This window comes from Misgurnus anguillicaudatus, chromosome 24 (assembly GCF_027580225.2).
Source record: "Misgurnus anguillicaudatus chromosome 24, ASM2758022v2, whole genome shotgun sequence".
Taxonomy (NCBI): domain Eukaryota; kingdom Metazoa; phylum Chordata; class Actinopteri; order Cypriniformes; family Cobitidae; genus Misgurnus; species Misgurnus anguillicaudatus.
The window spans coordinates 20,264,865-20,292,844 of record NC_073360.2 but is presented as its reverse complement, the minus strand read 5'-3'; the positions used below and the strand labels follow the sequence as shown (position 1 = coordinate 20,292,844).

Sequence of the window (27,980 nt, the reverse complement as noted above, 5' to 3'; positions counted from 1 at the left end):
GATTTGACAAAAATGCTGCATTTTTTACAGTGTGTACTCACCTTTAAATACAACATTTCAGGCAAGACTTGAATGCATAATTTAACATTCCTTTTTCAACCTGGACTGACATTGCAAATGCGTCTTCGGTTATAATGTTGAGTTAATCACAATGTGCTGATTCATAAGTCAAACTTATCAAAATGACTTGCGTAGACCAACATTTGGAAAGAAAAGTCTCAGAATTAAGCATTAATAATACCTATGGCAGTAAATTTGCCCTAAAATACAATGCAACCGTAAAGCATAAAACTATTAGCACACAGAGGCATTCAAATAGACTTAAGATTTAGAAACAGCTATACAATCTTAATAATTAAGGTCCTTTAACCATTTTTGGTCCCTCAAAGAAACCATTTATTCAAATGTTAATTTACAAATCATTTCTTTTCATAATCCGAAGAACTTTTTTCACACAAAGAACCTTTTGTAAAACAGTAAGGTTTCTCTTCAGATGTTAAAGGTTCTTTATAGAACCATTTAGCCAAAAATTGTTCTTCTATGGCATGGCATAGCACCTTAATTTTTAAGAGTGCATAGCTCAAGACACCTATCTCAGTCCCTGTCTACACATCCTGTGATCACATCGACTGAAATCGACATGAGGCTAATAAAACCAGAGCTTTGTGACATTATCTCTATCTGCACACACGTTCATTTAAAGAGCATGCTGTCATATTAAAGCTTTGTGAGATCTGGTGCATCCTGAACTTTGCTGTGAGGTGTTCTCATGAATAATTGAAGGAAATTTACCACAGGTTGAGAATGCTGCCCAAACGCCCAGATATCAATGAAATGAGAAGACACGGTGAGACGACGAGCCGCAGGGCGAGAGGTTCATCCCTGCCCTTCCGGACACCTTTGAAGAAACTCAACATCTGCTTTTTGTGCTTGCTGATTATGCGGTTCAAAAGCTCATGTCATGCAACGTTCAATGTCAAGAGTCCAGATTCTCATAGCAAAATGTTATAATAACTGCAATTAGAGAAACCACTGAAGCGAGTCATAAAGTAGCATGGAAAAAGTATTTTTCTTGTTCTTTTTAAATGACAAGCTAAACAAAACGGAGGAGGTTCACCAATCAAACGACTGTATGTCTTTAGGGGGAAGTTTGTAATCATTTTGATGTTTTAACCTGCATAACAGCTTTTTTAAATTATAATTTAATTTGTGAAAGAAACCTTGAAGAAACACTACAACAGTCTACCATGTAAGTACCTCGATTAACACGATACAATGTTGACACCATCAAAACAACATTAACCAAGGTTACAGCACTGCTATATATGAAATAAAAAACTGGAGAAATCTGTTCATTTTGCATTTCCGAGTGTTAAACACAATCAATCTTGTGTAAATGTCCTTCAAATAACTAGTGTTCTGTATCTGAGCATCTGTTCAGTTCTGCTACATCCATCAAGTATTGATTCCTTTGTTTCAGGACATATTCTACATGGGTAATGATGGAAGCACATTGAGCAACTCTTATATTCTGTCACTCCGTCATTGCCAACGCGTTCCAGTCACAGCATTTCTTCAACATGCCTTTAAATCTGAGAGGTTGTTTGTCAGCTCCATATCCGACGGCAGTCTACTTTCTCTCGGTACCAATCGACCCATTTCTCTCACAGTCTTGAATTTCTCTCTCTCTCACCCTCCCGCTCTGCTATACAATTACGGCAGGCCTGTCTGGGGGCATCCACTGGACACAGTTAGGCTGAATGACAGGTAATGACACCCACTGAGAGATTGCCTGTTCCCCGAACGTACCGTTGTCCGGAGCAGGATGGCTGCATCATTTCGGAGAGGATGCCTCTCCTTCTCTTAATAAATTTCTTTCTCTGACACCTTTTTCTCTTCTGCAACGTTGCATTCGTCCCTTGGCTTTCAAAAGACGTCAGATTGTGGTTTTATTAAGAAAGAATAACAAAATGGGCCGTATGACTGGATCTGGGTCAGTCCAGCTGAGCGTCTTGTAAACATAACTTCAAAACGCAGAGTTATAGATGCTGAAGGTCTATAAAGCAGCAGGGTAAATTCAATGGCTGATTCTTAGCGCTATCTTAAAAACAGCTATGATTTGAGTTGTATTGAGTATTGAACTACACGCTGTTCAGCTGTTAATTCAATTTAAGCCAGGACTGTTCACGAATGAAAGCTGAATAAAACGAATGACGCATTTCCTGTCGCTTGGTTTGAAAAGGTTGAAAAGTGATCGAAAATTCTGAAAATCTCACATTAAATAACAAGAACCAAAACTATCATGGCAATTTCTTGGTTTTCATTTTACAGTGGTAGTAGCATTTCATCGTATTGCAGCCTATATGAGATTGAACTTTTATATTTTATTGTCCAAAGATGATTTTTTGCAGTACATTCTCAGAAAAACTGTTACTGTCACTGGGTCCTTATGTGACCCTGGACCACAAAACCAGTCATAAGGGTCACATTTTTTAAATAAATGATCCAAAAGTTGAATGATTAAGCTTTCATTGATGTATGGTTTTGTTAGGATATGACAATATTTGGCAACTTTTAGAAAATCTGGAATCTAAAGGTTCAAAAAATCTAAATATTGAGAAAATTACCTTTAACGTTGACCAAAAAGTCCTTAGCAACTGCATCCACTCACAAAAATAAACGTTTGATATATTTACGGTAGGAAATTTACCAAATATTTTCATGGAACATAATCTTTACATAATATCCTTATGAGTTTCGGCATAAAAGAAAAATCTATCATTTTGACCCATACAGTGTATTGTCGACTACTGCTACAAATTTACTCATGCGAATTAAAACTGGTTTTGTGGTCCAGGGTCACATATCGTCGCTGTCCGATGAAAATCACGTATGTTCATTTTGCCGATTTTGAGATTTATCGACAGATTGAATGTCAAGGTTCATTTCCATATAAAGTATGCTACACATACCTAAATAGACAATTAAAACTTGTGAGATCATTTCATCTGATTTTCACGTACCCGTTTGGTGTCAAAACTGTCAATCACGCCGCATATCTTCCGCCTGTGAAGCATCTCGCCGGTCTCGTAAAGTTTCATCGAAGCTCAGCACTGGATATAGCCGAATAAACATGACAATGACTTTCCTTCGAGGTAAACGTTTCCACCGGACGCCAGACTAAGATCTAGGAGTTACTTAATTACGGTAGGACTGTGCAAACAAAGTATCTGTCTAGCATTGGTGATATTTACGCTGTGGATTTCCCCACCACTTTTTGAAAGCATTTGGTTAAAATGTTCTGAAAAATCAAGCGATGCTTAAGACTGGTTTTGTGGTCTAGTGTCACATATGTTGTGTTGTATGCTTATGGTGTGTTTTCTTGTACATATGTAATGAAATTCATTGTAATCATTTATTAAACACGCTGCTGTTTTCTACGGTATGGTGCTTTGGCATTGTTCGGTTGAGCTGGTGTTGCAGGGACTGTTACATGTGTGATGTGTGCATTCGACATTGTTGAGGGTTTATAAATTTATGCTGAGTATTTTCTTGTTGTTGACTGGCCTACGCTATGCCCATTTTTGATGCGCGTTATTCAATATTTTTCCTGTCCTGCAGTAATGTTTTTATAAGCTATTTTGTCCCCACCACTTTTCAACACAAACTGACGCCCCTGTTGCATTACCATGTCAGTGTATTGATTCATTGTCCCTTAATGGTTTGCAACAGACATTTAATACACTTATAATTAATATTAAAAAAGTAAGCGTATTTAACTAAGACGTATGCTATTTAATAAACTGAGCGTATTCATCTGTCAATACGAAACGCAACTTTGGCCATTCTAATTAATGATCGGAAGAACGCGTATCGATCAAAGTTACTGTAAAATATGCACGCATGTCCATTTAAACTCAATTTTGGTCAAATGTGGATTATATCATGACACTGGCAAGAATATGGTTACATGTAAATATGCCGTACCAAGTATGACAACGCTACATTCAACTGCTTTTGATATACGGTGTTTTTTTCACTTTCTGAAAAGTTACCGTTTTGGACATACGTGAGTTTCATCAGGCAGCGACGATATGTACCCTCATAGTGTACCATATTTTGGTACACTATGTATACAGTTGATTTCAATATATGTACTATATCTACTAATATGCAGTCTTTTTTGTACCTTATATCTTTTGTATTTTAAAGGGCACCTATATGGTCTGATTCACGATTTTACATTTCCTTTGCAGACCCGGCACCAGACACAAATTCACGGACGGGAATTTCATTTTTTTCAGGGGGGCAGAAATGAGATCAACCTCATTGCAATGCATAATATCATTAATTATGAATAAAAATGGACAAAAAACGAGGAAGAACTGGCATACCTCTCTATTGACGCAATACAACGGAGGAGTCGTAAAGATTGGACGTAGCCTACTGAAGCAGTCTAAACACACGTTGGAGGGCTCAACATCAACCACGCTTGTCCACTTATCAGGGACAAGTGGATTTTTTAAAAGGCCAAGTGAAAGGGACAAGTAGCCTAGCCTGATTAAAACACCAATAACAATAATAATAACTCCTTGAAGAACAATAGGGTCCTCGCACCGGTGCTCGGGCCCTAATTACCAAAACACGATAGTGATTCTGCATCCTTTAGTCTCAATGGCCACCGAAAGTTGTAGACTGCAGGCAGTGTTGCCAGATAGAGTTGATGGTTTCCAGCCCAAAAACTGTCAAAAACCCGCCCAAACGCACAAAAACCTGCCTAAAATATATAAATTAATGCCACAATTAATGCACCATACTATAGCTAGCCATTAAACACCAGCAGCTACAGAACAACAATAGCAAAATAACAACACAAATCGTTCACATACACAGATGCCCCCACACACCGAATGCACTTTAACAGTGTAAGTTATATTTAAATTCTTTTAGGATCATTCAAATACCCAATTTGTAAAGAACAAATTCAACAATGTCTGTTTTTTTTCTTTTTTATTATTATTAATAATATACCTATATTTTACGCCTGATAAACAGGTGTCTGAGAGCACGAGATCGTACAGACTTACCTTATGCTTTAAATGCAGAACAACTTAACTCTATGTTAACTTGCAAGGATGCTGAAGAACATTATGAAGATCTGAACTTTTCAAAACTATAGTCTGGCTGAAGTTCATGGTGCCAGAATTGGCTTAATGACAGACGAACATTTGGTTCTGTGCACCTGAAATGCTACGATAATTCATCCACAGCATTAACTCATGTGTGGCAAGCAATGTATACGTTACTATCTGGAGTCCGTGTTGCAGAATTTGCAGTGCTATTTTTCCGATTTAGATGCCATTATCCATTGCTTCAGGCCTGGGTCACTCTCCCACTTTTTATATATTTTCCCACTTCAACATCTTTCTCACTGACTGAGACTAAGAGCTGGCTGGCTGGCTGCTATCACTGTGATTGGCTAAACGCGGTCTCATCATCGGCGTGGCGTCAACACAAACACATGCAGTGGGCGTGTGTTTAGTAACGTCACGGTGGAATACACGCACACTTGGGTTTTTTGTTAAATTATTAGCCTTTAAAATGCACATTTCAAACCCGCCCAACCGATCCCAAACCCACCTAAAATTTGCACACCCGCCCAAACCAATTTTTACCCGCACAATCAAATTCAAAACCGCCCAATTTCTGCCAACACTGACCGCAGGCTTGTCCAGGGTGGGGGGACTGTTCCTTTGGTGTGTAGGTGTGTATTAGTACATGTTAACGATATGCAAAGGTCACAAACGATATACCAATCACAAAGTAAAATGTGCATTATGGTCTCCAACGTAAATCTTTTTTCTTGGACTACAACAAACACACGGATTGTAAGCAACAGTTTACTTCCTGAGCTTAGTTACATAATGAAGACAACAGGAGCGTCACATTTCCACCTGACGTTAAAGGTATTCAGACCAATCACACCGTACAGATTAGCTGGCCAATCACAGACAGTTTTGTACAAAATCTGTGCGTTTTAGGAAGACAGTGAAATCTGGAACTACAAAAATGTACGGTATGTGGAAAATAATGTGTTTTTTAACCATAAACCACGCAAACACATTGTATTATACCAAATACACAAACTAACGTTGTTTTTAGCAATGAAATAGGTGCTCTTTAAAAACACCATGGTATTGCCCTTACTGGACCATGTGTGATATGACCACATACTTTTTTTGGTATTAGTATCAAAGCAAGCAAGCCAAACTACAGAAAAATAAAATGTTAACTGAGTATTTCATGAAGAGGAGATGTAAAAAATATCAAAAACTGCGGTGAACTGGAGTTGTGAAATCATAATGTATTCCTTTAGCTTGCAGCAGATGAAAACATGTCAAGACTGCAGTCCGACCAAAAGCTAAAGCCCTGAAATGTTGGCAGGTTAGCAATGACTGGCTTTATCGCTACAGATTCCTTCCTCAGCTGTGACACAACAGAGACAAATTTACATAAATCTAGCATGTTAGTGAACTGCCATTACAGATGTGTTATTATTGCACTTTAATAGAATATCTTTCATTCTAGGCTAAACGCTGAGGGCTGTAATCATGCTGTACGCATGACAACATACTTAATAACATTATTTAACCAAACACATCACACATTCCTCCATAGTCATTATTCTCCTCAAAATCAAGCCTTTAATATAGTCTAGTCCAGTGTTTCCCAACCCTGGTCCTCGGGCACCCCCTCCCAGAAAGTTTTAGATGTCTCCTTATTTAAAACACCTGATTTGACTCATCAGCCTCCTTCTAAAATGGTAAACATGGCTGCGTCCGAAAACTCTAAATTGCTGCCTTCTGAGGCAGCTTTCCAAGGCAGCAAGGCATCAAGGCATGTCCGAATTCAATGTTTGGTTTACTTTCTGTCTCCTGAGATACCTATGCGCGGACGTACATTAAGAACAGTGTTGGGTGTAACTAGTTACAAAGTAACTAGTTACTGTAATAATATTACTTTTTTCAGTAACTAGTAGTGTAAGGCATTACCCGTCTGAAAATGGTAATATTATTACAGTTTTCCCGAGCTAGTTACTTGAGTTACATTCGCCAGTAGCACCTTCATCACACAAGGCACAAAACACAGAGAACAAAAGGGAAGGGGAGGAGGGCGTGAATGGAACAGTGATTGGTCTAAGTTTGGCACAGGGTATCATTTACCATCACCGATTGTAGGGATCGACCGATATGGATTTTTTTGTGCCGATACCGATTTTTTTTCCCATCAGCCTTAGCCGATGACCGATACAGTCTGCCGATTTTCTTTAGCCGAGATTTGGAGCCGATACTGCTTTTGCTCATTCAGTTTTTATCATAAAAATGACACAATGATTTTACATTTAAAAAAGGAACATTTATTGAACTATATTTAACAAATAGTAAAAACAGGTGAGGTAGAACAAGTAAGAAAATTCAGGGCTGCTTAAAATATATAAATAAAATAATTACACCATTGCACACAGTAGCAGCAACCAAGCAGCATAACAAGGGGAACACTTTACTTTATCCATGAAAGTAACCAACTATTTACAACCTATTTAATGCTTAGGTCTTAAGTTTTAGTGCACTTAACTTAATCTCTTGTAGAGCAAATGTCTTTCATAAGAAGACAAGGAAAATGTAAACAGCAATACTGATCAAAAAACAACTTAAAAAGAATTCTGAATAACATGCGGATTGCCCCACTTCTGTATCTCACACACCCTAGTGCCCTATAATAAATGCGAGGGATAGTTAGTTTGCCTCAGCTCGCTTGAAATGCATAAAACTGAACAAACACATGAGGATTTGTGTACGGACTTCGGTCAGATAGTAGAGCGCGTGCACGTGGGAGAGGTGCAGTGAGACGTGGATGAGAGAGTGCATGTATCTTTGCGCTCTCAGTGAACGGAAATGTTGACAAAACTTACAAAATAACACTTCTCAGGTCACATAAAAGTCATGTGGGAACTGCTCGGAACTAAGTGCTTTGGGTCGAATTCCTTATTTTTTTTTCGCTGACGAACATTCCGCGAAACTCCGCGTTAACAACCATAAACGTATGCAACCATGAACTGCGCTATCCACAATGACGAGAAACTATCAGCAATGGATATTGATTTTTAGCCTTTTACTACTACATATATTTATGGAGATGAGAATTAAAAACCCAGCATGTCCAGCTATGATCAGCTGTTCGGTTGATCACATGACCTGCGTTTGCTTGCGGCATTATGAGCACGCGTCGCGTCCAAATGTCAGACTGGTGGTCGCTGAATAAAACTCCTACAAATACCACGGAATCACGGAACAACGTCAGCATTATTTAATCCTATGACCAGTTTTCGTAACAGCTGCCGTATGTATACGGTTAGCCTAAAAGCTATTTGAAGCTCCCTAAATACAATGGCAAGCAGTTTTATAAGCATTCGCGTTTTCCATTATGACCACCAAACTTTCTTAGCTATGGTTGCACGCACATATAGAGCAACGTGTTTACACTTTCAAGGTATATGGCAATATTTCAGTCAAACAGTTAAAAGATGCTTTGAAGTTTAAAACTTACCAGCGCAGGCTTGGAGCGCTCCGCTCTGCTAGTGGGGGGAGGGGGACTGCACGTGCTGCAGGCAGCCTCCAGCAACACAGAGCTGCCTGTGGGCGCCTGTCTGTAATTAATGCCGGGGAAAAACTATCGGCGAACGCAAGCCGCGAATCGGCCCATGCCGATACACCTAAAACCTAGTAAAATCGGCCCGATGTATCGGCCGGCCGATATATCGGTCGATCACTAACCGATTGGTCGACACCCGGCAGCCAGCAGCACAGAGCGGCAGCGGCACACTCAAAGACAGATCGGGAAAGTTGAAGCGTCAACAACGGCCAGCTCTTTTTCAGAGGAAGGTTCCCAGCAACAGAAAGCTAGTTTCGACGGGTGGAGATTCAGTCATATTTTATTATGTTCAACGGAAGGAAAATAACTTGACGGTGAAGTGCACACTCTTTAATGTTTCTCCGAACGCTGGGCCCCGCGTCCGGTAGCGGGTAATGAAGCCAGCATTTTCTTGGCCGTATCTTGCCCAAATAAACATTCTTGTCCAGAAAAAAAAATGTAACTAGTAATATAACTAGTAATATAACTAGTTACTTTCTCCAGGGAGTAATAAAGTAAAGTAAGGCATTACTATTTTTGAGAGTAATATGTAATACGTAATATATTACTTTTTTGAGTAACTAGCCCCAACACTGATTAAGAATGTGATTGGTCGAGTCCGGTCGAGTTCGAAAAAATAAAATGGCGGTCAAGGACGCGACTGGACCACCAATTTAGTGTAAATAAAGGTATATTTTCACTTTTTACACCTTTCAATTGCATTTCTAGCGAGAAATTAGTATTGTAGTTTTCAAATATGTGATTAGTTATCACAAAGGCGCCCTCTGTTTAAATTTCAAACACGCTGCCTTAGAAGTGTGTCCGAAAGTCTTTCTCTGAGCTAGCTTCATGCCTCCGAAGTCATTTCCTCATGAGGCAGCGAGGCAACGAGTCACTGCCTTGAGTTTTCGGACGCAGCATATGTCTCCCTAACAAGCTGATGAGTTAAATCAGGTGTGTTAAATAAGGAGACATCTAAAACTTTCTGGGAGGGGGTGCCCGAGGACCAGGGTTGGGAAACACTGGTCTAGTCTATAGGCTATCAACAGATTACAGAACTCAAGACCTGGGAGCTTTCATTATAAAGTTTAATTGGTAGGTTATATTGATAACTGCAGCTGTCTTTTAAGAATAAGCACAAAACAACATCATACTTGTCTTAAAATACTCATAATTATACTTTGATATACCAAACTATAATAAAAAACTGGATTTTGTTTTCATTTCAGCTCATTATATTTTTAAACAGTATTCTTTTTTATTTCTTAAATGTAACTCTGAATGATTTCACAAATACATGTGTGTATATATAAATGATCTAATATATGTTTATATTCAACCTTAATAGCAACACAAACAGAAAAAGAACATAAGTAAGACTGTGACAATGTGTTACCCTGAGCATGTAAAATAAACTGCTCATGTCAGATATAAACACAAGGTCACTTTATACTCAAACTCTCCAGGGAGAAATTAATTTCGAGACAACATGTTGCGGTAAATAGCTGCACCTGTCGTGTTTTTGCAGCAGTGATAAACGCATAGAGACCAAAGAAGCCAAATGGTGCTGTTGCATGCCAGAAGTTAGTTTGGGGGGGGGGGCTGTCTGGCTCTAAATGGGAAAATGTCACGACCCTTTCCTGAAATTCTGCCTCATAATGGAGCATGACCTTGATTGGTCTACAATGTTCAAGAAAAGTAAGGCTGGCTGAGAAAAAGTGGCTTTTTCTTTGTAAAGCCGTGAAATAACAACATTTCAGTCTATCAGCTTTCAATCCCCAGCACAAAATAAAGACCAAGCTATGATGTAGTCGAATGTCACAAATGAATTCCCTAGGGACAGAGGAACGCTCAGTATGAAAATAACTTGGTCTGACTGCCACTCTACCAATTTCTAAGAAAAGTTAGGACGAAACCAATCAAACTTGGTCGTGATTGAAACTCCATTACTTGAGGAATGTTGCCTTTGTTACATACATTTTCCAGACGATATACTCCGGATGCAATCTCTGTTCTAATGTATTGTATATATGTACTGTAGGTGCATAAACTGCTTTCCAAATGTATAAATGTATGCTTCTGTTTATCCGACACAACCGTACACGTACCAGCGCTCGGAAAAGTTGGCAGACATCACCGCTGGCTCAGATCTATGCAAGCCGGAACAAGGTACGTTTGTATTCGCTTGGCTCCACAATAGCTATAAAACATGAATCACCCTGTCTGTTGCAGTACAATCCCCCTGCAGGCCTAAAAAAATGACCTAGCAGCTTACCATACCAGCTGCAACTTCAGCTGAGAGTTATATACAGGCTCTCCCGGGATGCTGCACCGCACCTGCAGGCATACCTACACGCACTCCTGTGGTTTTACAGGCCCAAAAAGCAGTTTTTGCTCATCTTTGGAGGTACAATAAACGAAAAATCTGCATTGAGTCAATGCCTGCTCTGATTTGCTGCCATCTCTATTGCTCATTACATTACGTTAAAATGGACTGAAGGTGACAGAAACGGCGGTCTGAAATGTTATCTGCCACAAAATAAGCCGGGTATGCTATTCACAGCAAAACCTATACATTTCTTTTTTATAGTTATCTGTTTATGAACGATTGTGTGTGTGTGGAGATTAAGAGGGAAGGGAAGACGACAACATTGATTTTTCTTTACATCCTTACAATGTATTGGATTGGATTCTGACAAACAGACATGCTGTCGATTATTCAACACACATGAGAAAAAGTTATGTGGAAAGAATTCATAACTTATAGCTTATCGGTTTACAGCCAGACACAGGGAATCATTTAAACTTGGTATAAGCACTTCTTGCATTATTGCCTCCCTATGAAAAATCGCTTTATTTTTTCCTAATCTTTGTTGTTTAGGATTAAAGCGTCTGCTAAATGCCTAAAAGTAAAAAAGTCTAAATGTATATATACAGATATAATCTCAGTCTCATATAACACACAATCTTTTCATAGACCATGTGATGCATATTACAGAATAAAATACATTTATATTTATGCATTCTAGCAGACGCTTTTATCCAAAGTGACTTAAAAGTGCAGTGTGTAGATTTCAGCACCATCTAGCAGTGAGATTGTGAATTGCATCCAACGGCTCAGTCCACCATTCACTGAAACGCATAGAGAAGCTACATTAGCCGCCACAGGACAAACATGTGGTTGTCTAAGACAAAATACAGTAGTGACAAAACACGCTCTGTAGAGCAGTTTGTCCATTTAGGGCTACTGTATAAACATGGCGGCACAAAATGGCGACTTCCATGTAAGTGGACCCGTGGTGTATGTAGATAAAAACAGCCCCGCCCCTCCCCCTGCCTGCAGAAGAGTGTCTGATACCAGGCACTGTTGCGCTTTTCAACCACATGGGGGAGCTGTAAGTCATTTTTACATGGAAACTACATAGTGTTGCTTTAATTATGCAAGCCACTAATAATAAAGTTATGTATATAATAGTGCATCTGATCCTTATAAAAGTTTACACACTGCACCTTTAAAATGCTTTCAATTTTTATCCATATTTCCCAGTGTTACCTGGGAATAGAACACACAACCTTTGCATTGTTAATGCTTTACCAGTTGAGCTACAGGAACACTAAATTGGTTATTTTGGCCTGATGCAGTCCATGCAAAGACCAGACATTGACAAAAGTGTTGCGATGCATCAGCTCAGCATGCGCCACATCAATGTGTCTGAGAGTAGGAAGATGATGCTAATGCCGACCGCGCTTTTACACATCAGAGTGCTAAAAAAAACACACATTTAATTAATCGTCAACTAAACCAGACAGCAATAAACAGAGCTGGTTGTGGAGGTGCTTTGGTAGATGCAGGAGGTGAGGAAACAGGGTAGATGTGGAGGAGGAGAACATCGTCGCTTAATTACTACATGAACGCATCGGGTAAGTCGGAAGCGTTTTTTTGCGTTTGAACGACAAGGGGATGACAGAGCCGGGTGCAGGAAAGGAAGCCTTCTTATTGGTTGCCTAATAATTGATCTGTGAAAGCAGGAGCCTGTTTTGTGTGGATGAAAGCAAGCTGGTTCATCTGATCTCGGAGCCAGCGGAGTCAAAGGCATTGTTTTTGTAATAATACCACCAAATAAGCAGATCAGTGCTGGTTTACTGCATTTCACAGGCCTCAACGCTGTGAATTAACGGCTTCACACTTAAATGCAAGCAACTGCGGTTGCCAACTTTAGCGAAGGAAAATAAAGGACAGAGTTGTTTATCGGGTGATTACAATGACTTTAAGAAGAACTAATCACAAGTTTTGACTTTTCACGACTCATGTTAGTGACAAAAAAGATAGCCATGTGTAGAACTGTGTTGTTTTGCACAGATTACAAAATCATTGTTATTGTAGCACCTTCGAATTAAAGTTTTTATGGTGGTAGCTAGTATTTACAGTATTTCATATAACTCCACCCTGAATTGCTTTTAAATGGCTTTACGTGATTCCATTAATACTAAAAAGCATTTGAAAGGCAGTCACTTTGATTTTGGTTTCCTGAGATATGACTTCATTGCATCATGCAAAAAGATTCATTTTTATGGCACACCGTTATAAAGGTGTCACACATCATTACACACATTTCATTAAATTAGCTTTCACCTATAACAAATTATAACACTAGATGATTGTGCCTATATCAATTTCATGACAATCTAATACACAGTTACGCTTTTAAGTGCTTTTTATTTAAAGGCCACATTTCACAAGACTTTTTAAAGATGAAAAATAAATCTTTGATGTCCCCAGAGTACATATGTGAAGTTATAGCTAAAAATACCATATAGAGAATTTATTATAACATGTTAAAATTGCCACTTTGTAGGTGTGAGCAAAAATGTGCTGTCCTTTTAAATGCAAATGAGATGATTTCTGCACTAAATGACAGTGCCGTGGTTAGATTAACGATTAGGGACGATTAAGGGACGATATTATCCCCTTCTGACATCACAAGGGGAGCCAAATTTCATTGAGCTATTTTTTCACATGCTTGCAGAGAATGGTTTACCAAAACTGGGTTGATCTTTTTCACATTTTATAGGTTGACAGAAGCACTGGGGACCCAATTATAGCACTTAAACATGGAAAAAGTCCCCTTTGAGGTAGGGGTGTGATGAGATCGAGATATCAGCATAAAGTTGAGTTTGACTACATGCATTATATTTGATATTTTACTGTTTGTACTTTTTGTTTGGGTTTCCAAAAATGTTTGTTTGGGAACGCATATACAGTCTGAGACGCGTTTTGTGTGTGATCATTCACATGTGAAGTGTCTACGCTGTTTAAACACTCACTCACACAGTTTACATGATTTATTGTCTGCATGTTCTTGCTCAAGAATGACTGTATCATTTTTATTGTAAAGAATTGAACAAATATTAAATATTTAAATGGATTTAAACATTGTGTAGCCTCTTATGGAACGGCTGAAATTTCACAAGGGGGCGTATTTGTTCCTCAGACGTTGCACAATAAACGTGGCATCCGAATATATTCATTATAAATCGTGAATGAAAAGTGAGATTCGAACAAATGTTCGTTAGTGAACTAATTGTATACAGTATTTATATCGTAATTCGGTCAGAAACGTCAAGATTGTGAGATGAACAAATCGTTTTGGATTAAAAGGCTCGGATATTCCATTTCCTTGGACTTTTGGGGATGAACAATTTGTTTTGGACAATTTCACCGAAGTGGATAAAGGGAAGATTTTGAAGGTAAGTAAATATCCTAAATCTGCGCCGCCCGGTTCAGGTAACTAACAACTACATTACAGTTTTATGACTGCTATAAATCATATGATGCTTTGTGTGTGCGCTTAATCGTATATTTTGAAGATTTAATGCTTCAAAGTTCCAATGATGTTTATGCAGCCTCACGTGCAAGGGAGGGGGTGTACCGTGAACAGCCTACCCAGTCTCACAAAGTTTTGTGATATAGTCACGTATTTTTTTATTCTTTTTTTCTTGCTATTTTCACAAAATTTTGTGTTTTTTCGTGATCGTATAATGAATTTCTGTTTTCGTGTGATTATCACGTATTGGTTACTCGACTGTTTTGTCCTATTTTCTTACCATTGTCGTTTGGCGTTAGGGTTAGAGTTGGGTTTGGTTAGGGATGTCATTTTATGTAAATCTAACCCTAAACCGAAGCGACAATGGTAAGAAAATAGGACAAAACAGTCGAGTAACCAATAATGATAATCACACGAAAACAGGAATTCGTTATACGATCACGAAAAAACACGAAATTTCGTGATAATAGCACGAAAAAAGAAATTAAAAAAACATGACTATATAACGAAATTTCGTGAGACTGGGCTGGAACAGCACAGTGTTCCTTATTTAACGGTGCTTTGCATCGTGATGCATTACCACCTTGGGTGTGCTATGGCCCGTCGTCAATTATTTCTGTATTGTGTAATGCGCCATGATTTTCAAATCTTATAGTGTGAGCATGTCTAAGATTTGAGAAAATAATATCAAGATTCTTCATTCTTCATTTGTGTGCTGCAACCAGATTTCATTATTAAAAATCCTGTATCGTGAGTCCGTCTTAAGACGTCAAAATACAGAACAAATGGCAACCCGTGTACAGTAGATTGAGCACATAATGCACAATTCTGCATTATACACATATGCAAAACCACACACTTTCCATTGCTAAATCAGCTGTAATGAAATGTACATTTGCACTGATCAATATGGTGCCAGATAGTTTGGACAGAATTAACATCAACGTTGAAAGCTCACGCATATTAAATGGGCTCTCTCACTATGTCTCTCTCTCTCTCTCTTTCAGTTTTCTTAGATTTGCTGTTTCAAACCTTAATGAAGTCGGTTTATACTGCTATATTCATTGCTTTAATGAGGGATGGTGCTTTAATGCTTCTCTCCAACAAGACAGAGACTGTGTGGGTGCTAATAAACACGACAAAAACAACTTCTCTTAACCAAATATCTGAGCCCTTCATTAATTTTTTGTTAGCATTTAATTATACTTCAACATTACGACTGACATCAGCAGAGCTCTCTAGGGCAGAATGTAATTGACAGTAATTTTATATTAATGGTAATTCTGAAGAGCTCTTTTGGCTAAAACATGTGCAGTGTTTTGCATGTTGATGTCACGGTACAACATTTGTCCGAAACCTCTTGGGAACCCTACCACTACTATTTGATAGAGTTAACAATCTAAAATAGATTGAAGTGAAATGCTTCCCAGTATATTTGGTCTCGGTCAGAGCTGATTTTTTAACAGGGTCTCAAAAGACTGAGAGACCACATTGCATTTCACTAATTTAATAACATTTTTACAACGCGTTTACCACATTATCAGCATAACAATTTGAGTGAAAACTTGAATAGTATCGATATTTCCCTCTTTCACTAACAGCATGTTCCCCAGCTGGCATGGATTTTACAAGTTTGTGCAAAACCAGATGATCCATGTCATCCCAGCATGCTTTGAGGATGATCCAGAAAGAGCATGCTGTGTGTTTCAATAGCAGCAAGAAAATCTCACCATCTGTACAAAGAGTTAACATGGTCAAAGTTGCACATTTGATTATTGACAAGTGCGTAATCCGTTCACTTAATTAGGAATGCTTAGTATTTCCTATTTATACCTCAAACTTGTTAAATGTCTGTCAAAACCTTTTTTTTACTTGTTATGGCGCTTTTCCATTGCATAGTACCCCACGGTTTAGTCCAGTTTGGGTCGGGTCAGCTCACCTCACTTTGGCTTGGTTAGCTTTCCATTGAGTTTAGTAACATTTCAGAGTGGGAGGGATTATAGGCGTGTCGTTATATTTGCGCTGCCTACTGCTGTGACATCATACAAGTGAGCGTTGTTGGAATGGTAAACATCCCCATACATTCATTTATTTCTCAGTCCACCACAAAATCAAAATGGACCACCACAAAGATGTTTGCATATCGTGTTTATCACTACTTCTGTTTCACATGACAGTTTCTGTATTTCAAACACGTCAGTCGACGCGCTCCGCTGAACCTCTTTAAAGGATTCTTAAAATAAAAATCCAGATAATTTACTCACCACCATGTCATCCAAAATGTTGATGTCTTTCTTTGTTCTGTCCAGAAGAAATTATGTTTTTTGAGGAAAACATTGCAGGATTGTTCTAATTTTAATGGACTTTAATAAAGCCCAACATTTAATACTTAACTCAACACTTAACATTTTTTTTCAACGGAGTTTCAAAAGACTATAAACAATCCCAAACGAGGCATAAGGGTCTTATCTAGCAAAACGATTGTCATTTTTGACAATACAAATAACAAATATACACTTCTAAAGCACAACTTCTCGTCATGTAGATCCGGTCGTGATGCGCCAGCTGACCCCACGCAATACGTCATGACGTCAAGAGGTCACAGAGGACGAACGCAAAACTCCGCCCCAGTGTTTACAAATGTGTTGAAAGAGGACCGTTCCTACGTTGTTGTATGTCAGCTGATACTAATTAATGTCTTTGTGTCAGTTTATTGTTTAAAATGGTCCGCAAATGTGCATTTTATATATGTAACACGTGACCTCCCTACGTCATTACGCATTTACGTTAGGTCGCGCTGGACCGGACCTAGACGAAACGTTGTGGTTTAAAAGTACATATTTTTTATTTTTCTTGTCAAAAATGACAATCATTTCGCTAGATAAGACCCTAATGCCTCGTTTTGGATTGTTTATAGTCCTTTGAAACTCCTTTGAAAAAAACTGTTAAGTGTTGAGTTAAGTATTAAATGTTGGTGTCTATTAAAGTCCATTAAAATGAGAAAAATCCTGCAATGTTTTCCTCAAAAAACATAATTTCTTCTGGACTGAACAAAGAAAGACATCAACATTTTGGATGACATGGTGGTGAGTAAATTATCTGGATTTTTCTTTAAAGAAAATGGAATATTCCTTTAAGTTGCATATACACATATAATGCGCACCTGCGCTGCGAATGTGCCGCTACAAACTGCAAGTCTGGAATAAAACTGGTTTGGTGTTCCTGGTTCTCAACCTGTGGATGTTTTTCATCGCTAAAAGGGAGTTATAGGGGAGCACAGATGACAACATGTTTGCTCGAGACAGCGCAAGCTAGCATGAAGGTAAAGCTAATTTTTTACATTATAGCGATGACGCTGGTAGTGACAATTCTCTCAGACCAATGATCTACGGTGTTTTCGCATCATGTTTGGTATCAGCTCGGATCGCTTGGAACCCCAACCGAGGTGGTCCTAAAAAGTATTGGGTATACTGCACCCAATGGAAAAGCTCCCAAAAGTAAGCTGACCCGACCCAAACCAAACCGTGGGGTACTATGCAATGGAAAAGCACCAATAGATTCGTTTATCTAACCCAGAAAGTGGACTTTTTGATCTCATCGTATAAGTAATGTAAGTTTAATTTCCCTGAAAAGTGTAAACATTGTGGTTCTATGGTGCTTGCAAAGTAATACTTTTAAATTTCATTTTATGTCCAACATAAAGGCTCACCAAAGCCTTGAATCTGGGCAGCTCGAAATGGTTTTTGCAATGAATGTGCTTGAGACGAAACTAAAGGTCTAATTATATAGTTAAAGATTAATTTGTGGCAAAGAAAGATGCTAAGAGATTTGTCTGAGCGGTCACATAAATGATTACTGAAATTTGTTTGGGTTGTCATTGACGAGATTAAATGAACTTAGAGCTCCATTTATTATTTGGTCTTTAGCGGTTACAGGAAATCGAATTGACATATTTATATACTGAGTGACCTCCACGAGTTGCAATGCTGCAAACCATTAATGTTTGCCTTAGTTTACGACACCAACATAAAACAAGCACACTTCACGTTCTCATTTCCATTTTCCAGTGTGTTAATTCGAGGAGTTACGTTCTCCCCCAAGGCTGCAAGTCTGGAGTGAAACCCCATGGCTTTAATTAACAGCGATTACAAATTACACCTTTAATGTGAAGCCTGACGAGAGATACAGACCATAGATAGTGATGGGTTTCGCCGCCTGAAAGTGTGAGACATTACTCACCTATTCTGAATGAGAGCGGGCCACTGGTGGCGTTTCTCACCCACATGGCTAAGAGGAGCAGAGGCGCCCAGGCTGCGAGCATCTTCTTTGACTCCTCATGGGTCCAGCCCTGGGGGTCTCCCTTCACACAGCCACTTGACAAAACAAACACAACAGCAACACTTTACAACATGATACAATACACTTTTTTACTCTCCAAAAAATTATCATTTACAAAACGGTCAAGTTGGAACTCTAGAACATGTTCTCTAGAAAATTTCATTAGGGAATAAATCCAGTTTCATTTTAACTACAATCATTTATTTGTCATGCTGCAGTATTATTAACCTCACAACCACTTAATAAGACAACAGAGACAATGTAGTGTGACAAGAGTATCTGTCTAATTACCATAATGTATCAGATTTCTACCAGCATATGTCTCATATCAGCTGCACTATCCAAATATACTGTAATTCAAGAGGACAATTAGACAAGCCACTTGCATGAAACAAGATTGAGGTTTTTACATTCACTGAAGTGCTACATGTGTTTTTGTTAAAGGGCCATGAAGGTCCCCAACACATTTTTTATATACCTGTTGCACATCACTTAATGGTGAAGGGTCTAGGTGTGAGGAGTCATGAATGATTTTGTCAGGCCTTTTACTCACTGTACACATTCAGAGTGAGTAAAAAGGCTGACAAAATCATTCATGACCCCTTACGCCCCGTCCAACACCTCTTTGAACTTCTGCCGTCTGGTCGTCGTTAGAGAGCACTGAACACAAGAACTGCCAGGCATATGTACAGTTTTTTTCCTCAGGCCATCTACCTCATAAACAGTTAATGCCCCCACTGGCAAAAAACAAAACAAAAAAACATGTGCAATACCATTGCAATGGTACTTATTTAACCTAAGCACACTATTTGTTTATTTTTCTTCTTTTATTTTACTTTTCATCCATTGTATATAATATACTTATACATATTTGTCTATTTGTAAATTGTGTATTTTAAATATGTCTATAACTGTTATTTCTTATTTACTGATATTTTTAAAACATGCCTTGCAATAAAAGCTCTTCCGATTAAAAAAGTAAGAGCTGTCAGAAATGATATTACAAGGCAGTAGTGGCTGGCGACTTCTCTTTAGAGGGGTGCGAATTCAAAATATGTGTTAGGAGTGTCATGTGTTTTGATCCTTATGTCAAAATATGTGTTTGATGCGTCATGTGAACCTATGTGCATCATGCTTCATGTCAAAATACGTGCCTGCTGCACCTCAAAAGGGTTTATGATAAAAGAGACGCATACGCTCACAAAATACTCATAAGCCACTAACTTAACACCAGTCTCTGATTACTCATGAGATCAAACAAATGCTAGTGTCTCTTTTATCATAAATCCCTTCAACGCGTGTGCTTCAGAGACTTATTTTGAAATAATGCGTGATGCACATAAGTTAACATGACGCGCCAAACACATATTTTGGAATGACGAGCCACACACATGATCACACAATGATTTCATTTAATATATTTTACGTTTATTTAAAGAAGAACATTTTTCTGGAAGGCATTCAACTAAAACTTAGTGGCAACATAAAAAAAAACGATGACGGGGAAATTTAAGCAAGAAAGAAAGGTGATTTAAGCAATTTTGAGCGTGGCATGGTTGTTGGTGCCAGACGGGCCGGTCTTAGTATTTCACAATCTGCTCAGTTACTGGGATTTTCATGAACAACCATTTCTAGGGTTTACAAAGAATGGTGTGAAAAGGGAAAACATCCAGTATGCGGGAGTCCTGTGGGTGAAAATGCCTTGTTGATGCTAGAGGTCAGAGGTGAATGGACCGACTGATTCAAGCTGATAGAAGAGCAACTTTGACTGAAATAACCACTCGTTACAACCGAGGTATGCAGCAAAGCATTTGTGAAGCCACAACACGCACAACATTGAGGCAGATGGGCTGCAACAGCAGAAGACCCCACCGGGTGCCACTCATCTCCACTACAAATAGGAAAAAGAGGCTACAATTTGCACGAGCTCACCAAAATTGAACAGTTGAAGACTTGAAAAATGTTGCCTGGTCTAATGAGTCTCGATTTCTGTTGAGACATTCAGATGGTAGAGTCAGAATTTGGCGTAAACTGAATGAGAACATGGATCCATCATGCCTTGTTACCACTGTGCAGGCTGGTGGTGGTGGTGTAATGGTGTGGGGGGTGTTTTCTTGGCACTTTAGTCCGCTTAGTGGCAATTGGGTATCTTTTAAATGCCACGGCCTACCTTAGCATTGTTTCTGACCATATGCATGCGTTTATGACCACAATGTACCCACCCTCTGATGGCTACTTCCAGCAGGATAATGCACAAAGCTTGAATCATTTCAAATTGGTTTCTTGAACATGACAATGAGTTAACTGTACTAAAATGGCCCCCACAGTCACCAGAAAGTAAAAAGTGAAAGTAAATCTTAATGTATAAATTAGATGAATGTTGATTTATGGAAATAAACACCACAGTCTTAAATCATATTTTCATTATGTCTTTGCTGCGTTTGTGTCGCTTGGGAACTGCACTCTGTTGCCGCTACACTTGATTCTGAGGAACTACTTTGTTTGGCGAAAGAGTAATATTTGTGCTAATATAAATATAACATACTTGCTGTCTTTTATTTTATGAAATACTGCTATGCATACGAAGTAACCAATTTATAAAAGCAATAAGCCGCTTCGCGTCGTGCCTAACAACGCCCCTAAGCTGATATAAAATGCACTGGTAACACACTGCTACTTGAGGCTTATTGCTTTATTTTGCACTTTTTGGGTTTGAAAAGTTAGGTTGAAGCCATGTCATAGCATGTGATGTAAATGCCAGAGATTTAAATGTTTATTGGACACTCTAACCTCCCACTTTACCCCTAGTTAACAACGTCCCTTTTTGGAAAGTCGGGGTGTGAGAACGCCCTGCAGAAACACTGGAGTTTCATGACACTTTAATAGCTGAGTTCCGGTTGAGTTGTATCATCTATTCAGGGGAGTTACAAATAGCCAAGCATGTAAAATGCTTTACTTGCTCGAAAAACATTTAAATTACAAATATTGATTTGACCTTTTTGGCCACCACAAAACTAAAATATCTAATGTCGACTATTACATGACACAGCAGATGCTGTTTTTAACAACAGATAAGATTGTTACATAAAAAACTCTTACAAATGTTATCTGTTGCATTTGCTTTGAAGATAAAGTGGCCAAAGGGAAAAGATAAAGCTCATTTCAATCTTCTTTTGCTTATGCAGTGCATAAAAATGCATCGAGGATCAAGCAGCTAGCTTCCAGTAACCCATGCCTAATTCATTTATCAAAGCTGGATGCAATGACAATTAGAAAATGCACGCAAATTCAAATCAATTTACTGAAATGCAATTACAGCTTCAATGACTTCAATGCATGGCCTGTGCACAGCACCCATTATTACTGCATACAAATAGACTCATGGAGGTTATTTTTAGTACTGTACACTTAATAAATACATCACATATGTTCAAGTTCACTTAATAGTTCAGAATGATTAACCCTCCCATTAAGATCATGCATAATCATTTTTATATAGCTCTTGCCGCATAGGGATACTGTGTTGAGCTCCAAACAACACAAATACCATAGAAAGCACCATAAATGTAGTTTAAGGTATCTTAAGCAATAAGAAACAACAAAACAAAGAAAATTTATTGGAGTAACGCCTATTTAACGTTGTTGTTATTATAGTTGCCTTTACCATGTATCTGAATGCAAATATAGGCTACAGCAGACGAGCACAATACCATGACTTACTATTTTTCAATATATATCTTCTCATCACTTGCAATAGTTTTTTTTAAAAAGCAAACAAGGTTAAGAATGACATTATGGTGAGTAGATACTGCATTTCCAGACTTTGTTCCTTTAAATCTTTGGAAAAGTGAGCTGGGGACATTACAGAAAAACTGATAAGAGAATTTAGTAATAGAGATAAGTAGAGAGCCTGCAAACACCACGCAGCAAACAGCAATGCTTTTGACTGTGTAGGGAAGAAAATTGGTTGCGTTTCTTTTATCGTATATGAAATTGTCATTGTTCTCAAAGAGAAACAAGTGACGCGCACACGCTGTGTGTCTACAGTTTTGTTTCTGCCCAGGCAAGCAATAAAAAACCTGTTAGAGGCGAAATGAGATGGAGTTGGGTGACATGAGACACTATTCAGTAAATAAGCAGGAAATCCCACACATATCATAGACTCCAAATTTCTTATCGTCTAAACTGGTGATTTTGCCCAGATAATAATGATGTGATTGCCGACTCGAGAACTAAAGTATGCAAAGCACTTTTCCTTAATATGCTACTGTACTGTTTTGGTACTGAGAATTTGTAAGAATTTTTGTTACTACATATTAGGGAAAAGTGCTTTGCATATTTTAGTTCTCCAGTCGTTCGATTAACGCAACATGCAATTTCTGTTTGATCCCATAGTTGGATAAATTGAGACGCAGCCTTATGCTACGTACACACCAAATGTGGGGCATCGTGTTACTCGCTCTAGATTTCTCACGGGATTTAACTTTGTGTCATCTGAATTTTTCGCTCGAGTTAAATATTTTCAACTTGGGTGAAGACGCGTTTGAGACGAATAGCGCGTGTTTTCACGGCAAATGCACTGTCCATATCGCGTCATTCACATTGCCCCACGTAAGGACACGTCTGAACGCGTCTTTGCATTGACTTTGTATTTAATCTACTCGCGCAAATTGTTGAAATCGCATTTGGTGTGTATGCCCCATTAAACATTAAATGGTCCCGTACAACCTGCATATTAATTTGGTTGTCACTTTAACTTTTAATGCTTAATCCTGTTCTGTACCCACACAATTCAGTAATTTACAGCAGTGGTTCTCAAACTGGGGTCCAGGGCCCCCAGGGGGGCCGCGAGATGGTGCCAGGGGGGCCCCAGTTTTATGACATTTTATAAAATACATTCATTTATCATGAATTCGGTGTAATTAAACCTAAAAAAATAAGACTACTAACCAACAGCACTACTTCGTATAACTTAATATGTTTTGTTTAATTAACATGATAAAATTTAGAACAGTTTTTGTTAAAGTTTCTTTGGGGGGGCCACGAAGTAATGCACCGTACACAAGGGGGGCCGCATGCGGAAAAAGTTTGAGAACCACTGATTTACAGGACTGACAACCGCATTCTACAACCAAATTAACTCCCGGAAAATGCAGGTAGTGACAACCGCATTTACACTGTCAAAAATAAAGGTACAAAGCTGTCACTGAGGCAGTTCCCTTGAAAAAGGGTCCTAATATGTACCATTTAGGTACAAATATGTATCTTTGAACTGCCAATATGTACCTTTGAAGTACTAACATGCACTTTTGGGTACAAAGGTGTATCTTTTTGAAAGGGTACTGTCCCAGTGACAACTTTTGTACCTTTATTTCTGAGAGTGTACAGAAACTCTGCATAGTGTCTACATTACTGAACAACTAGTAGTTAATAAAGTGTTTAAACATGCATCATGGACATGACAGGTCTCTCTTCTAAAAAAATAAATGCCTTGAAGGGGAAAAAGTCTTCTGTATGTGCGGTACAGAAAATGACAGAGGCACAAGCGTTTGCTGACTAGTGTTGCCAGATCTTGCACTAAAAAAACAAGAAAAATCCAATAATAAACCAAAGTAATCCAAATGCTTTACATGTACCTCAAAGATCAAAATATTGGGACTGACACCTTCACACTTTATTAACACCAAAATCTTGATCGCTTCATGAGCCAAAAGCCTTAACGGTTATGCGCCAAAACGGCATGTACAAAAAAGATGAGGACCTGGCAACATTGCAAGACAGCCTGCTGTGGAGCAGTCTCAAAAATGCCCGAGTTCAATTGCTCCCCCCTCCACATGCCCCCCATGGACGGTGTTAACATATTACTTTTGCATCCGAACCGCGGTACGCTTGCGTCATCAAGCTGCAGCCGGCGCGTTCTCATGTTGCTTGGCAACCCCTGTAAACGAGAAGACGACAAGCGCGATTGACGAACTGTAAGCAGAGAGATGATTTCTGAATGCCTCCGCAAAAATTTACGTTGGCTGACAGACCGTTGTCATCTAAACAACTTTAGTATGTTTGTGGCAGACAGACGCAAGTGCGTTTCTGTATTATTTCTTTGAAAACAAAACCAAAGATTTTAAAAAACAATAAGAAGAAAAGTCAAGCAAGCATTCTATGCATTTTGTTGTCAAGGTAAGTGCACGCACACAAACACACACGTCTGTTTTGGTGGGACATTCCATATAATACGTAATTAACAGCGGTTCACTTCCGCGATTTGGATCTGCGATTCCGCGATCTGGAGTTCACATGAACCGGACCCCAGACCACACTTTTTAAGCGGACTCGAGTACGTTTCGCGGGTGCGCACCCGAGTTCGGAAGACAGCGTTCACATCATCTAAATGTACCGAACTCTGATGTCAATAGAACCCGGGTGCGCACCAAAAGTGCTAATGTGAAAACGCCCTAAGAGAGATAAAGTTCAGGACCTGATTAATGTTAAAAGAGTTAAATGAGATACTACTCAAAAGTGATCTTCCTCACGCTGAATGACGCACAATGCGCGAGTGCGTGACCCCGATTATAGACATCTACATAGAATTACAGTTTTAAAAAATCTGTTGTGACAAGAATTCAGGCAGATATAATCTGTTTTGACTCAATTTGCCAGCTGGGTGACAAATGTTGCAGCAGCCAACAAAAATGGAGTAAGAAGAGCGTCTTCTGAAAGGAAAATTCATGCAATTCTGTCAAAAATGTAAACAGGCTGGTTTAAACATACATTTGCATCTGTCCACACCCATCTTGAGAGTATTAACTCTTTCCCTGTTTTTTTTTTTTTTTTAAGTTGCCAGCCAGCGCCAGTATTTTTTATGATTTTTACAGAAAATCTTTAAATATATAAACATACAATATATTAAATGAAAGAACAGACCCTCTGCTTTACGATTCTGCAATAGTTGTGGAAGAGCTGATGGATAATAGCGGTAATACGGATTGCCGGAAATACTTGTCATTGGCAGGGAAGCGTTTTCTGTGGGCGGGGAAAGAGTTAAAAACTTGAAAAGTGTTAAAATTAAAGGTAAATTAGAAAAGATAAAAATGTGTGATTAATTTGCGCGTGGGGCTGTTAAATCACATGCATTTGCTATGGAGAATAAAACAAAGCCAAAATCACCATGCGTTTGATTAGATATCAGTCCAGACACAAAAAGTCCAGACACAGTCTGCAGGACACTTTGGTTTGTAAAAGCATTAAAATAATGTCTCACAATGAAGCAGCTTCCTTCAATTAGTGTCCATCAAAGGTCTCATCTCTAAAAAGCAGGTTGACAGAATAGTTAACACATTTTTCGTTGCAATCTCAGCTGACATCTACTGTCAATCAAAGCAAAGACAGGGAGAAGATGCCTCTTCTAAATGTCAATGAGAAGACAGAACCGCGGGGTAAATGCTTTGTGAATACATGCAGAATTCAGTACACTCTTCGGGGTGGAAAATAAACAGATATTTTTCTTATGGGTTGAGTTTATGCTTGATGTTTCACTTGATGTGTAAGAAATACAAAGAAAATGAAATAAAATGAAAATAACAACACACACCAGGGATTAAATTAATCCTCTGAAATAAAAACAGACAAATGACAGCTTTTGCATTAACTTCTTATTTGTTTAGAAGAAGCGAGCGTAAACAATGTTAGCGCTGAATCTTTAACTGGATTGACAACTGTGCTTTGGGCCTCTGTTTTTTTGCTGTCATGCTGACAAAAATATGCCACATTATGAAGAACTATTTAAAAGTCAGCCATCTTTACCCTCATTAAAAAGTTTTACAGTTAAAAAAAATAAGAAGTACTATTAACAATAAAAGTTTCTAATAATTTACTTTCCCAACAGATGACGAATCACATCAGTAGCCTCATAAAGCCGTTTTATTTTACATTAAGCCATTTTATTGTCACATGACCAGCTGAAGCAGTTGCCATTAGTGATAGGGACGAGACCGAGTCAAGACCGGGTCTTTGAAGGGTCGAGACCGAGTCTGTTGGTTTTCAAATACAGTCAAGTCCGAGTCGAGACCGAGTCCTTTAGGAAAATGGTATTTTCAGACCTGTAGATCGATTGCTTTGTTCCAAAACCGGGGTTAAATGGCTGCAATGTTGGAATTTCATATTGCTTTGGTTTGTATTCACAAGGCAATATTTCCAAGTGAACCAGACTTTGTTAATACAAGTCATGCGTGAGTAAACTTCTTTAAATTGGTCATCTGTTTATTTTCTGTGAATCTGCTCAAAGTTGTCTGTTACTGTGGGTTCACACCAGCTGTGTTTGAGGTGTCAAATTCACGTCTACCATGTCTAGTTTGCCGTTTGAACATTTTGAGTTTACACGCTTCATTCTAGTCACCGAGATATTCGTGTGGAAATTCGCATCATGGGAGGGGCTTCTGCGACTCTGCTCGCTTCCTGTAATCATGTAACTACTAGAGCAAGCTCCTGCTTGGATAACGTGGCACGTTTTTCTGCCAAAGTTCAAATTTTCAGGCGAACTAGACACGCGAATGAGGCAGAATCGCGTCTACTGTGCCACGCTAAACGCCTCATTCGTGCCGCGAGACCTCCAAAACACGCGTCAACGCGTCTTCACATTGACTTAATATTGAAATCACTCGTGCTTGACGCCTCTACCATGCCTCTATGCTAATGGTCTAGTCAGATTCAATAGATTATGCTAAGATATGCTAAAAGTGCTAGCGCCAGAACCGGAGATCAGCTGAATGGATTCAAAACCTGTAAAACTCAGATGTTTAACTCTATGGGAGCTGGAAAATGAGCATATTAGTGTCCCTTTAGTGATACTTTAACCTATAATATAAATAATTTTTAAACCCACCCAAGACATGCCATTAAAATAATGTAATTTTGTGACAGGTGGTTAATGTGTTTAATTAAAGATTATTAGGGCACATTAATAAAAACAAATTATATGCACAAATAAATCACTTAAACTAAAAACTGCAATAATGGCGACTTCAACTTTGCGCCAACAGTCCTGTTCTAACTTACAAACTTACCAGACACCGCCACTGCATTAGGAAATGTATTTCAATAAAACTTTAAAACTACGAAATACGACTGGGA

At 38.6% G+C, this 27,980-nt stretch overlaps 1 protein-coding gene across 3 annotated transcripts in view; it reads right to left on the bottom strand.

Annotated features, from left to right (window-relative positions):
- The window catches only part of grik4 (glutamate receptor, ionotropic, kainate 4), a 548,585-nt gene that overhangs the window by 232,576 nt on the left and 288,029 nt on the right, over nt 1-27,980 (bottom strand). For all 3 annotated transcript variants that reach the window (XM_055196455.2, XM_055196452.2, XM_055196453.2), the window contains exon 3: nt 18,756-18,890. In XM_055196455.2, coding sequence (XP_055052430.1) covers nt 18,756-18,837 — 82 coding nt within the window. In that variant the 5' untranslated portion in view covers nt 18,838-18,890. The remainder of the gene's footprint in view (nt 1-18,755; nt 18,891-27,980) is intronic.